Raw genomic sequence first — 15,040 nt, forward strand, 5'->3', positions numbered from 1 at the left:
AGTGTGTATGTGTGTGGGGTGGGGAGGGTGAGAGTGAGGGGGTGTTGCTTAGGTTGTTGGTGAGAAGATAGAGAAGGAAAAATTCAAGTAAATTTCACAAAGGAAGTTTAGAAGGAAGAAGAAGAATGTAGGATCTGAGGGGTCTGACGACTTTAGGAAAGAAGAAGAATGTAGGATCTGAGGGGTCTGATGACTGGGAGCAGCCAGAATAGGCCATCTTTTATATACCACTGTCACATAAGAAGGCATGACCCTTTCCCTGAGCCACTCTTACAAGAGTGGGTCTTAGGACCATAGATGGGTCTTGAAAATTAAGGAGAATAAGGTAAGTGGAAAGGCAAGAGGAAGCGGGGAGGGAGGAGAAAAGTAGACCATATGAAAGACAAAACCTAAATTATTCGGGATTCTTTAGGATCTCGGAGCAAACCAGACAGAAAGATTAAGGAGGCTGAGATCAGATAGTGGGGGGCCTAAAAGCCAACCGGCTATAATGATATGCATTCTATATATACAGATTCACAAATGTGCATATATACATATATATGGAGACATTCAGGAGTTAATTGGAGTAAGTATCCAGGCATGCAGTGCGTGTTGCCTGCACTTGGGAATGATGGTAGAAGTGTAAAAGAAGGGACGGTTGAGAAAAAAAAAATTGAAGAACATCAATGGACAGATATCAACAGAAAGAAGGAAGAATCAAGAATTACTTGATTATTTTAAGACAAACTAATTAGGAAAATAAAGTCAGTGTCATTTCCCCCAGCATCTTCAATCCCCACACTTCCTTGTACTTCCAGTTCATTTAATTTCCAGTCCCAGCCTTATATGAACTTGAAGACTGTCAGTCCTCATTATCTCCCTTGCCTCTTCCCTTCAGCATGCATGACAGTGTGCAAAGGCACCCACTCACCACCTCTGCTTTAGCCATAATGAGCCTTCCACGGTCCCTTACATTCACCATGAACTTTTTTACTTTCTCAAGTTCGTTACGCTTCCTTACTCATTTTCTTCCTGAAAACTTACTACTCAACTTTCTGAACATAGCTTAAGCTTTGCCTCCTCTGAAACTTCTCAGAATGATCAGTCATTTCTTCCTCTGTATTCTAGGAGTGCTTTGTACCCACTTCCACTGTAACATCTAATAAGGTGAATTTTCATCGTATGTTTTTGTATCAGTCTTCTGCTCCATGAACTAGCTTTTTAAGAGTGGAACCTAGCCGGGCGTGGTGGTTCACACCTGTAATCCTAGCACTTTGGGAGGCTGAGGCAGGCTGATTGCCTGAGCTCAGATGTTTGAAACCACGCTGGGCAACATGGTGAAACCCTGTCTCTACTAAAATACAAAAAAATTAGCTGGGCATGGTGGCGCGTGCCTGTAATCCCAGCTACCCAGCTTCTCCAGGAGGCAGGAGAATCACTTGAGCCCAGGTGGTGGAGGTTGCAGTGAGCCAAGATCGTGCCACTGCACTCCAGCCTGGGCGACAGAGTAAGACTCTGTCTTAAAAAAAAAAAAAAAAAAAATAGTGGGAAGTGGTATTTATTTATCTTTGTATCCAGAAATGTAGAGCAGAGGCTGGCATACAATAAGTGATTCAGCAAATGTTTTGTTTCAGCTTCCAAGGTATTGAACTTGGCACTTAGTTTATGGGCAATGTATCCATAGAGATCTAAAAATTCAAAATCATTTCTCCTAAAGGTACAAAGCTGTCACGGATGCCTGTTCTCTTCAGCCAGATATTGACTTATTACCATTTGGAGATCAAACTGAAATTGGAGAGAGGGTGAGCTATAAACAATTTCATTAAGCAATAAACAAAAATCTAGAAAAGTCTTCTGGTTGTCTTTAATCATTAATAGAGAATCATGAAATTTGAGAGCTTAGGAGCTGTATGTTGTCCAGAGTGACAAGTTCCAGGAAACCAAAGACAGGAGTCATTTGATGCCACTGTTTCTTACGTATTAATATTTATTGAGTAATCACTGTATACTTAACATGGTACTTACTAGTCACTTAAGAGTTCTCAAGAAAAAGTGAAGCATAGTTCCTGGCTTTGACCAAATGCATTTTTGCTTACGTGGAGCTTGCTGTAATGGGTTTGAAAACTAAGACTACTTTCGATAACTTCTCCCAATCTTGTTAAACATCTGTTTATTCATATTAAAGTGCTCTTTTCTCTTTGTGTAACCATGTTTTGCATTGATGTCATATTATTCAGACAAACTGAGAACTATTTATACCTATAATCTTTAGAACAACAATGTCTACAATGTTTTAATCGTTGTCAGTCCTGGGCACAAACTTTATATGCATTATCTACTTTCACAACAAATTTGTGTTATAGGTGTCATCATTATCTGCATATGAAGTTGCAAAAATCAAGGCTGAGAGAGGTTAAGGAACTTACACAGTTGCCAAGGTAGTAGTGTAGCCAGGATTAGTCTGGCTCTGAGGCCTTTGTTCTTAATGACTGTTCTTTTTTGCTACATACCGCAGTGTGTATTAGAATGAACTTAAGTTCTGGGAGCCTCAGTTTACACATGTGTAAAATTAAAACAATACCTACATCTTGGAATTGCTATGAAGAATAAGAGAAATTTAAAAATGTAAAGCCATTTACACAAGTCTGGCACATACTAAGAGGTCAATTAATACTAATTTTTTTAAAAAAAAAATGTGTAAGTGGTACTTTATTATGAAAGCATACTCTTGAGGCTAGTATTGTTTCACATAACTCATAATATCAAATTTGGGTTGTATGTTAAGTAAACTACAGACACAACTCAGGAAACAAGAAAAAATCTTGGAATTGCTTGCATTTCCTAGAAAGTGTTTTGGTTACTAATGCTTCTGTACAGCAGAGATCTCTATTAGAGTGAAAGGAGGATTAACCACATCAGCCTGAAGCCATCTTGATTAATTTGAGAATTGTTGGCCAGTAGACAGTTTTCATGTTTTCTTACCAATATTACTACAATTTAATTAACAAGTTACTATCAATTTAAGATTTTTTAAAAGACATTTATATTTTAAGGTCATATTACCAAGAGATCATTTACTAATATAAAAAAATGGGTATTTGGGGGTGTCTCTTCTTTAGGGCATCAACCTGAGTGGGGGACAGAGGCAGAGAATCTGTGTGGCACGCGCGCTGTATCAAAACACCAACATTGTCTTTTTGGTAAGAATATGGCCTTCCCTTTTATTTCTATTTCATTCTTCCATCTGGACAAACGAATCTTTAAAAAGATAAGACAAGGCTAGGCACGGTGGCTCACGCCTGTAATCCCAGCACTTTGGGAGGCTGAGGCGGACGGATCACGAGGTCAGGAGGTCGAGACCATCCTGGCTGACACGGTGAAACCCCGTCTCTACTAAAAATACAAACAATTAGCCGAGTGTGGTGGTGGGCGCCTGTAGTCCCAGCTACTTGGGAGATTGAGGCAGGAGAATGGCGTGAACACAGGAAGCAGAGCTTTCAGTGAGCCGAGATCATGCCACTGCACTCCAGCCTGGGCAATAGAGTGAGACTCCCTCTCAAAATGGTTTAATTTGTGAAATCATAAAGTATATAGAGGAAATAAATCCTTGCAGTACAGATCAGTAGATCAGTAGAAGAGCAACATATCTTGAGAGTTGGGAGGATCCAGATTGGTGTCCACAAGACTGAGATGCCCTAGTGGTTGTTTATCTGCGTTTCTTAACCAGGTGAGGATTTGGATAGTATTGGATGAATGAGGCAGGATCATAAGTCCTCTTATTTATATTTGATGGCAAAGAAAAAAAAGCCAGAAAATATACTCTTGGTAGGCATAGGGCTAAGTAAGCCTAGTACCCCATTCCAGTGCTGTGCAACTTGGGCTGTGGATAAGCTCTATCTGTGATACTCCCTACAACTGTAGAAATCTTGGTTCTGCTCTAGACCTGTGGCATAATCTGTAAAGGTAGAATCTAAAATTTATGTCTTTAAAAACTCCATGAATTATTTTCATGATATCCATCTTGGACTAATAATTTATTTCTACCTGTGGATCTAGAAATACAATTTGATGGTTATGTTGATTACAATTTTGCTCTATTTTGGTCTCTCCAGTAGGAGGGACCTAAAATAGCTTACAAGTAGACAACGGGGAGATGCTGGCAGAGTATGTAAATGCATCCCTGCCTTCTCCTTCTGCACAATTATTAACCACTTATAAATCCGGTTCCCAGAACATGTTTAGAGTCTTCACTCCATCTAATCTCTAGAGCCTCTTCAAAAAGTAAGTTGGTTTTGGAGTTTTCCACTGAATTTGGATCTGTTATTGGGGATGGTAGAAGAATTTGGACATACTAAGTCATCTCCCTAAGAATACCTGTCTCCAAAGTTATTCCCCCAAAAAACCTCAAAACACCATGAAAGTCATTGCAGGATCTACCAATAGCCTATGTAATTGTACGTTTTTGGTTTTCTTTTCTTTTTGGAGACGGACTCTTCCTCTGTCGCCCAGGCTGGACTGCAGTGGCACCATCTCAGCTCACTGCAACCTCCACCTTGCAAGTTCAAGTAATTCTCCCACCTTAGCCTCCTGAGTAGCTGGGATTACAGGTGCATGTCACCATACTTGGCTATTTTTTTTTAATTTTTAGTAGAGACGGGGTTTCACCATGTTGGTCAGGCTGGTCTCGAACTCCTGACCCCAAGTGATCTGCCCGCCTCGGCCTCCCAAAGTGCTGGTATTGCAGGTGTGAGCCACCACGCCCAGCCGTAAATGCTTTTTACAATAATGGATGGATCCACAACTAGAAATGACTTCTTGAACCTTGGGATCAATTACTGACTGAGCCTGAGGGACTGCCTTGGAAATCTGAAAGGGACTGAGGTCCCCTGGGTGTAGCTTTCTTCCTCAGTTCATTTTACTGCCTGCTGCGATTCAATGACTCCAACTTACTTCAATTCTAGAATCATGGAAATCAGAGAAGTTGTAGGGCTAAATGATTGTCAATTCCTACCCTTTCATTGCAGGATGACTTTTAGCATCAACTCTAACAGCTTCTTGATGACTCTCCCTGAAGATACATTGCTTACCTTTAAGGCAGCTTTTCCTGGTTGGACAATATATAAATTTTCTGTTACTGCTATAAAATATGGCCATAATTGGTGACTTAATCCCTTCTGAGGAAGGGAACAGTCAATATCCTTGCTTTTTCCAGCATTTACAAGCTGCCTACATTCTTTGTCTCACGCCTGCCTTCCTCCACCTTTGAAGCCAGTAACATGATGTCTCTCTGACTATTTTTACATAGTCACGTCTTCCTCTCTTCACAGCGGGGAGAGCTTTCTGCTTTTAAGGATGCATATAGTTAGTTTAAGCCTGTCTGGATAATCTCCTCATCTCAAGGTCTTTAGTCTTAATTACATCTGCAAAATCCTGCTGGACATATAAGGTAACACAGCCACAGGTTCTGGGGATTAGGTCCTGGGCATCTTTGGGGTCCATTATTCTTCCTACTACAGACAGCTCTCACTATTGGAAAGTTATTATGGTATTGAGATCTGCTTCTGAGTACTGTCTGTTCAGCCTGCACTCTACTTCTGCAGCAAAATATATATATTTTATATATTATATATTTTTAATATATATATAAAATATATATATTTTAACATTCTAATATTAGTGTCATAACTTGTCTAAATTTACATTTCTCTAGGCCAAGCAAACATAGTATTTTCAATTCTTCCACAAATAACATATTTTTGTTTTGTTTTGTTTGGTGTTTTTTTTTTTGTTTTTTTTTTTTGAGGCGGAGTCTGGCTCTCTTAATCCCTGATGTATAGTGTTTATAAGTGTCCCTTTGAAAAAATCTGTGCTACATGCACACTGATCAGCTCAGATAGCCTTAAAACCATTGGATCTTATGATCTTGGTCTTATTACTCCATTGCAACCTACTGAAAAACATTTTAGCGGCAATGGAATGCTGTTGATGTGTTTTAAAAATTTCTCAAAAATAATAATATCTCACACTTCTATTGTTTAAAAATTCACAAGGTACAGTATTATCCCATTTGATTCCCATCACAGTGCTGAGAGAGGGTAGATGGTATCCTCAAGCTAAATGCGGAAACTTATCCAAGGACTGATGGCTAGTGAATTACAGAGTTTGGGCTAGAAATGCATGTCTTTTGAGTATTGGCTTTCTAATCAGCAAAGATCCTCTGGTATTTTCTGAAATTATTGCTGTATTTTCCTTTTCTCTCCTTTTTTTTTTACCCTTTCTTCTTTACTCGCTCACTCCCTGTTATCCTTTCTTTATTCCTCCCTCCCTTTCTTCTTTCCTCCTTTCTATCTATTAATATTCAGTGAATATCCCCAATGCCATCTGTTGTGCTGGGTAAAGAAAATAGAATTGAGAAAAAGGCATTACTTATATCTTTAAGAATTTTACTAGTACATGTCACTTGAATAGTTTCACATTTTGCTGTAAATAAACTTTTATCATGTTAGCCTTGACGCAGTATACAAGTTAGATGAAAATGTCTTAATTATGTATCAAAAATATTATTTTTGGAAACTTCATTGTGCAAGTGTGCTGTATCAATGAATATATTAAATTATTTCAAAAAATACATCCATACAAAGAATATACTATTTAAGCACATTTATTGAATATAAGAGAATGTATTAATGAAAACTGTACATATGTATATTAGAATAAATAATATAAGCTTGAGAACAAAGAATTGACCATTCATTGAATTGGCCATTTGGCAAATTATCTTGCTTTCTTTAAAGGAAGTATTTCCCCATAATCTTATTTTATACATTGAATCTGGAGACGTGATTCTCAAGCCATTAAGCCTCAACTTTTATTAAGTTGTATAAAAGGTTGTATTTGACAGAAAACACTATGAATCCCCACCATGTGGGGCATGACATATAAATGATATGGCATATAAATGATAGTTCTGTGACCTAGGCATGATTCTAAGTACTTTATACACATTAGCTCACTTAATTCTCATAATAACTCTCTTAGGTTTGACGTTATTGTTGTTATTACTATTATTATTGTTACTACTGCTATTCACAGATGAACATACTGAGGCTTTGGGGGATAACTTATCCAACATCACACAGATAGTAACAGTGAAGCAGGGATAGAAAGTCAGGTGGCCGGATTCCAGAGCTTGTGTTCTCAGTCACCACACTCTTCCTTATTAAGAGATGCTTGGAAGATGCTAAGCTCTCACTGTGATACATTGAAGGGGTAAGCACAATATTAATCCACCATGGCTTTATTTATAAGAAAATAATAATAAAACAACACTTTTGAAATGATTTACAGACTTTTACTACATTATTTTGTTGCATCTTTGCAGTAATCCAAGGTGCTTTCTGTCAGGCCTCTTTATTATCCCCATTTTACAAAAGAAGTGACTGAGTTTGAAACATTGGCCAGCCTCCAAGAGTGGTCATAACTACAATGTGGACCTTTTAATTTAGAGATAATATACTTTCAATTATGCCCTACTAACTTCTAATATGTAAAATCAGAATTTAGGCTGGGTGCGGTGGCTCATGCCTGTAATCCTAGCACTTTGGGAGGCTGAGGCAGGCAGATCAGTTGAGATCAGGAGTTCGAAACCAGCCTGGCCAACATGATGAAACCCCGTCTCTACTAAAAGTACAAAAAAATTAGCCAGGCATGGTGGCATGTTCCTGTAATCCCAGTAAGTTGGGAAACTGAGGGAAACTGCCTCAGTTTCCCAACTTACTGGGAAGCATTGCTTGAACCCAGGAGGCAGAGGTTGCAGTGAGCCAAGATAATGCCATTGCACTCCAACCTGGGTGACAGAGCGAGACTCCATCTCTAAATAAATAAATAAATAAATAAATAAATAAATAAATCAGAATTTTGTGGACAGTCAAATTGCGTTATTACAAAAATTTATTTTTAATTCATGTCTTATTTTTACTGTGAAAAATTCCCAGGAAGAATCATTTGGGATAGTTTGGTCTACATCACAGATTATTCTTGGAGTTTTAATGGAATCAGAAGCAGAAAGTTATTTCAAAGGCAATCAGATTCCTCCTGTGAAAATCATCTGCTTTCCTAAAACCAATAATTTGCTGATATCAAGATTTGCTAAATCTTGATAATTATATCCTTGCTGCATTGTTGGTGATGGAAATGGAGACACTTTTGTCAGTGTAATCTTGATATTTTTCCATTGCTGTGGAGGTATCACTTTCTATTGGTACTTTGACTTTCATTTTTAAGTAATTGCAAAGTTACATTATAAAACCTATGTTTAAAAATTGTTATGTATTAGTGGTAGAATTTTCTATCAGTTATCAAAATCTAATAATTTTTAAATTCAAGTAAGAATATTTTTTTCTTGTTATTAAAAGGAGCTAAATGACAAATAAGGAGCTAGTGTCTGTGATGATTTTGAAAAGCAACTCACTGGGCAGTTGAAAGCCAGTTCCTATACAAAGTACTTATTGTAACATTTCAGAAATAATTGATGTGCATTAAGATGATCCAGAGGGTCTGAATGATTTGAAATATTTCCCATGTCATCCAAAGAAATTTCAGGTCAATCAAGATAATTGTGTTTTTTCTATAAAAGTCATTTGACGAGTTGATGGGTGCTGACGAGTTGATGGGTGCAGCACACCAACATGGCACAAGTATACATATGTAACAAACCTGCACGTTATGCACATGTACCCTAGAACTTAAAGTATAATAGTAATAATAATAAATAAATAGAAAAAAAAGTCATTTGAGGACACTGATTATATCACCCATTTATTCACAATTACAATATCCAGCAGACTGATTTTTTAAGGCTCTTATAATTCTTAATCACCCTTTAACTATCAAAATGCTTTGTTAATATTTCTTTTGTATAAGGCTTCTCCTAAATGCTTTAATAAGGCCACATTGCTTATAGTTTCTAGCTATATAGACAAATTGATGGAAAGTTGAAAAATTACTGAGCTAATCATATGACAACCTATCATGATTATACATAAATTTATTCTAACTTCCAAACTTCAGTTTCTATCTAAATAGAAATTACTTTTTTTTCGTTATTCAGATTATTAAGCAATGCAATCTATCTGTAGAGAGACTGTGATTGTGCTCAATTGAAAATTTTGCAGAATTGTAATTTCTAAATATCTCAACATGTAGCCTGTGGGTAGTAGCATGAGAAACCAGCTACTTCTTTCTTGGGCCCATAAGACAAAGTAGAAGCTTGTTTGCATATTACATATTGGAGAAGCAACAAAGAAAGAAGGGTAATGAAGAAGACATTTATGAACTTTTTTCCCACTGTTCTGATAACTCTTCCCAGTTCTTTACCTGAAACCTCCACCATTCTTTACTGCTTTGTCCCTTCAGTGCTCCCTCGGTTTCCTTCATTCCCTGCCATCCCTGGTCCTTCTAAGGGGTGATTATATTTCTGTTGCAGCCTCCTCCCTTCAGGTCACTTTGCTTTCTAATTCATAGTTTTGAGGATACATTCCAGTTTTCTTCAGTTGTTTCTAGCTGTCCTCTTTTAAAGATCCAAAAAGGTGAAACATGTAGTTTGATGCTCTATATAACATTTTAGGAATGAACTATACATGAAAGTAATTTATAGTGATATCATCAACAAAAAAAGAAAATTAATGTAATTTCTTAAATTATTTTCTAAATATCTTAATCACTTGGTGGATGAAAACATTCTCCCTAGAACAATTGTCGTCAGGTAAGTGTTAGGCATGCTATTCTTATATATAATAATAATAATAGCTAACAATATCAATTATATACCCAGTACCATACTAAGCATTTCATGTATATTACCTCATTTAATTCTGAAAATATCTCCATTAAGTAAGTCCTGTTGTGATCCAGTTAACATTTTCTTTTTTCTTTCTTTTGAGACAGAGTCTCGTTCTGTCGCCAGGCTGGAGTGCAGTGGCGCAATCTCGGCTCACTGTAACCTCTTCCTCCTGGGTTCAGTGGATTCTCCGGTCTCAACTTCCCAAGTAGCTGGGATTACAAGCCCACGCCACCATGCCTGGCTAATTTTTGTGTTTTTAGTAGAGACAGGGCTTCACCATGTTGGCCAGGCTGTTCTCAAACTCCGGACCTCAGGTGATCTGCCTACCTTGGCCTTCCAAAGTGCTGGGATTAGAGGCATGAGCCACTGTGCCCAGCCCAATTAACATTTTCTATACCTATTTTTATTATCTAGAATTCAAGTACTATTATCTTTTCATTCTTTGTTTGGCTCTATTATTATAGATTGCTGAGTAATACAGTTTTTAACTTGCAGATTCAATAAGAATTCAAAACATTTTGAATAGTGTTATTTACTTTTAAAATAATTATACAAAGTCTGTTTTGCTTTTCACCTGTAGGCACTTCTAACTTTATTTCATTGTTTGTTTGTTTTTCTCCTGCCTCTTTTTTATTTTATTTTAATTTTTATTTTAGGTTGAGAGGTACATGTGCAGGTTTGTTATACAAATTGTGTGTCATGGGGGTTTGGTGTACAGATTATTTTGTCACCCAGGTAATAAGCATGGTACCTGACAGGTAGTTTTTCGTTATCTTTTTTTAAATAAATAAGATCCGGGGGATGGTTTGCCCTTAGTTATTTGTATTACTACTTTCGAGAGGAATTGAGTTATGTAAAAAGTATAGAAAACGTCCATCTTTCCTTCATTTTACTGGTTGCAGGATGATCCATTCTCAGCCCTGGACATTCACTTGAGTGATCACCTAATGCAGGAGGGAATTTTGAAATTCCTGCAAGATGACAAAAGGACACTCGTTCTTGTGACTCATAAATTACAGTATCTGACGCACGCTGACTGGGTAAGAGTTTAGAAGAGAATTTTGCTCATTTTTATATTATAGTCCTATAAATGAATAGAGAGAGTAAAAAAATGCTTTCTGAAATAAAGGTAGTTCATTTTGCCAATCAAGGCTTTTTGTCACATTTCTGGGAATATCCGCTTTCCTTAGATCATAGCCATGAAAGATGGAAGTGTCCTAAGAGAAGGAACTTTGAAGGACATTCAAACCAAAGATGTTGAGCTTTATGAACACTGGAAAACACTTATGAATCGGCAAGATCAAGAATTGGAAAAGGTAAGTGCTCATAGTTCAGAAGAGTTCAGAGTCCAATTCAGAAGAGTTAGAAATTTACTAAGCATGACTAAGAATGCTGTTTTTAAAATTACCATTTAATGCTTGGTAATATAATGGTCTTTATCTGAAATCCAAAGCAATTGTATCTTTACATATTATTGATGAACAGGCTACTTTGAACCTATGAAATTCTAATGCTATCTTTGGATGAGGCGCTGTCAGGTTTTGAGAGAGTGTTTGAATTTCAACTATAGTGCAATTATATGTGTGTTTAAAACTTAGACAAACTACTTACTGAAGCACGGCATTTCCTTATTTTTGCTTCTTTTTATCTCATTTTTCTCATCTGTAAAATTAGAACTATTTTCACTAACCACTTACAAATAGAGGGTCATGGGAAAGTCAAAAGCCAAGGTGATCTGGAAGGAAGAGCTCTGAGTAGTGGGCAAAGTTGTAAGGCATGTCTGGGATAAGGCTTCTGGGGTGAAAGAAGGTAATCAGAAGGAAATAAAAATAAAATTTTACATTTGTATGTTTTTTTTTAAAGTCCAGAAGCCCTTTTTACATGATCTGTTTTAATTCTCACCAACTCCTGACAAATAAGCAAAGAAAATATTATCTTACTTAGACAGATGAGAAAGCTGAGGCTCAGAGAAGTTAAGTAACTTGCCTAAAGTTGTACAGCGTATATAATAAGTGGTACCAATGGGATTTAAACATAAGTGTGTATCTGATGTAATTGCACCATAATGTTATGGATGATGTAAGTATAACATGGAATGAGGTGATCACAGAGTTGGATACCAGATTGAGTACAACAAAAGAGGAAACACTTTTGATCAACAAGTGAAATTGTAAATTAAATTTGCAAATTTTTGAAATGTTTTGCTCTTGATTTGGGAGTACAAAGTGTCCAGCACTTGGTATTCTTAGCCAGGAATGAGCATTTACAAAATGAAATATTTGTACGAGTGAATTTCTTTAAAATATTAGGAAATTTAAACATACTATTTTAGAAAAGAAAATAAAGGATCTGTCTCCATAGAGTGAGGAAGATACAAAGTCAGATAAATCCTAGAATTTCTCTACCTTCTTTGGATTTGCTAAAGCTCTCAAAAGCAAACCACACAAAGAAGAAAAGATATATGCAAAAATATAAAGGCAGAACAGGACAAATCACAGAATCATTGAAATGAGGATGTTTGGGGGGGGGGAAAAAAAGCAATAAACCAACAAAAACCTCCAAAACATTATGAGGTACAGTCGACAAGTGCCCGCTTAGCAATTGTGCTGTGGGAAGCTTAATTCTAAACGTACCGGGGATAACTCCAAATGACTTTTTTTTCAGCGATCTAAATGCCAGGGACAAAAGAAGATGACGTAAACTTAAGGAGTGGGACAATTTATGGTTTACTTTGGAAAGAAGAGCTGGAAAATAAAGAGAGCTGTTGGCTCAATATTATAGTAATACTGTTAAGCAAGCCAGGAAGAAAGTCCATTAAGTTGTATTTAGAAATGAAGTGATCACTTGAGATAGCATAGCTGTGTAATTAAAGACACATTACAGGGTTATGTATGAACTGAAGGAGGTATGGAGCAAGTTAGGGTATGGACAGGGTAAATCCAGTTACGAGGTAGAATGGCAGCCCGTAGAAGCCGGAATGAATCACGCACCTGCCCAGAATCCTTATCTCAGGATGGAGGGAGATTACTGCTACATAGCAAAAGGCAGGCACCTGAATTCATCTGCAGCCAGAGAGAATCACACTGTGAACAAGACCACTACAATACCTTGGGGAAGTTTTTGTACAAACAGCTTTCTGTTTAGTTGTTATAGGACAGGACAGGGTGTTTTCTATCAACCTGGGCCAATTTTGCCTCCTAGAGGACATTTGGCAATATTTGGAGACATTTTTGGTTGTCACAACTTGGGGGAGTGGGGGGGAAGAGGGCGGGGATGCTATTAGCATCTAGTGTGCTCAACATTCTGCAATGCTCAGGCCAGACCCCTCAACAATGAGTTGTCCAGCTCAAGCAAGTGGAGAAGGAAGGTGAAACCGAAGGATGCACAAAATTTCCTAGTGCAGCGCTTGAAAAAGAGCTGTCAGTTTAAGGATTAAGGGGTAAACGGGAAAGAATATGACTAAAAGATAATAATGAAAACTACAAAGGAGAGGAAGTTAACACTTTTAGCTGATTTAAATATTAGCTTAAATGACATGAACCATTATCTTCTTAATGCTGTTAAGCAGAATAAACTGGTATTATTTAACACTCCTTTAACACTCCTCACTTTCCTCTCTACTGTCCTCACCTGGCCTGGCCCAGTGAATATTTACTGGATAGATGAAACTAAATTTTTATTTACTTAGTCCAAGTATCAACACTATTTAAAACATTTAACCTGACTGGGCACGGTGGCTCACACCTGTAATCCCAGCACTTTGGGAAGCCGAGGCGGGCGGATCACGAGGTCAGGAAATCAAGACCATCCTGGCTAACACGGTGAAACCCCGTCTCTACTAAAAATACAAAAAATTAGCTGGGCCTGGTGGCGGATGCCTGTAGTCCCAGCTACTTGGGATGGCGGGTGCCTGTAGTCCCAGCTACTCGGGAGGCTGAGGCAGGAGAATGGCGTTAAGTAAACCCAGGAGGCGGAGCTTGCAGTGAACCTAGATTGCGCCACTGCACTCTAGCCTGGGCGACAGAGCGCGACTCCGTTTCAAAAAAGAAAACAAAAACAAAAACAAACAAACAAAACAAAAAACAAACCAAAACAACAAAAAAAAATTTAACCTATAATGAGCTTAATATGAACATTTACTCTTAGGAAAAAATGCTTTAAAGTTTGTTTGGGCTTTTCGTTTGTTTATTTGTTTTTTTAATGTCTCCAAGATCTTAAACCTTTTGGTCACAGCATGGGGAATCGAACTGGAATCAAATCTACTTTTCAATATGAAGGTTTATTTTGTTTCATTATATGATATGCACAAGTCAGGGATCCTCTTTAATTTTGTGTTTAATTTAGCTTCATTTATAAATGTTGGTCTTCGTATCATTATGCAAAATTTAAAACTGGGGTCAAACTGTCTCTTTAAAAATGGGATTCTGGAGACATTTTTGTTTTCACTCTTTTAACCAAAAATCTGAAGTAGTAGAACCCTCTAGAATAGCAAGTTTCCTAAATCAGACATGTTGTATGAGGCCAAAAAAAAATCAACCAAGGTCATTACCTAGCAACTGATCACAAAAGATTTGTTGGTTTATTGATGTAACAGCAAAACTGCGTAGATTTTTTTTTCTTTGTGTTGGCATATACAGGAAGCTCCCAATTTACCATAGATTCCAAAAGTTTATGGGTTAGTTGTTTGGAATTCAGAATGCATTTCCCCACAGAAAAGGGGAAATGGTTGGTTTTCCAGAATAGCCGGTGGAACCTGATTTAACCCACAATGTAACTGAACTGGTACTACTACCGCAATCCTGAGGTCGGGGGAGCTGGTGTGTTGGAAGCCAGGGCATGGAGAAAATGAAATGATTCTCCCCTTCTTATCTACGGGATAAAGTTCACAGCAATTCTTTAAAATCTGCAAAGTTTGTTTTTGGCACATTTCCCTTCTCTTTCTGCATATTTTCTCCTCCTAGGCCTTTCTCTTACACTGCTAGGCACCTAGAATCCTCATTGCCTGTATTCTTCAAAGTTCTCTACCTTCTTTCAGATCCTATTGAATTCCTTCTTTTGTGCAGCTCCCTTAGTAAGATGCTAAAGAAGCTCATTCTGATTTAATAATTCACAACAGTGGATGGCTGACAGCAGTTTAACCAACTTGGAACCATGTACTCTTTTGAAGGAAGATATGTATTAACATGAATGAATCCTTAGTTAGAAAAATTACAAGGA

The 15,040-nt window shown here is 37.4% G+C and overlaps 1 protein-coding gene across 4 annotated transcripts in view; it reads left to right on the forward strand.

Annotated features, from left to right (window-relative positions):
- Positions 1 to 15,040, forward strand: part of LOC105492191 (ATP binding cassette subfamily C member 9) — a 140,633-nt gene that overhangs the window by 72,323 nt on the left and 53,270 nt on the right. For all 4 annotated transcript variants that reach the window (XM_071072075.1, XM_071072073.1, XM_071072076.1 and 1 more), the window contains 4 exons: positions 1,700 to 1,784; positions 3,102 to 3,182; positions 10,726 to 10,863; positions 11,014 to 11,139. In XM_071072075.1, coding sequence (XP_070928176.1) covers positions 1,700 to 1,784; positions 3,102 to 3,182; positions 10,726 to 10,863; positions 11,014 to 11,139 — 430 coding nt within the window. The remainder of the gene's footprint in view (positions 1 to 1,699; positions 1,785 to 3,101; positions 3,183 to 10,725; positions 10,864 to 11,013; positions 11,140 to 15,040) is intronic.

This window comes from Macaca nemestrina, chromosome 10 (genome assembly GCF_043159975.1).
Source record: "Macaca nemestrina isolate mMacNem1 chromosome 10, mMacNem.hap1, whole genome shotgun sequence".
In the NCBI taxonomy this organism is placed as follows: domain Eukaryota; kingdom Metazoa; phylum Chordata; class Mammalia; order Primates; family Cercopithecidae; genus Macaca; species Macaca nemestrina.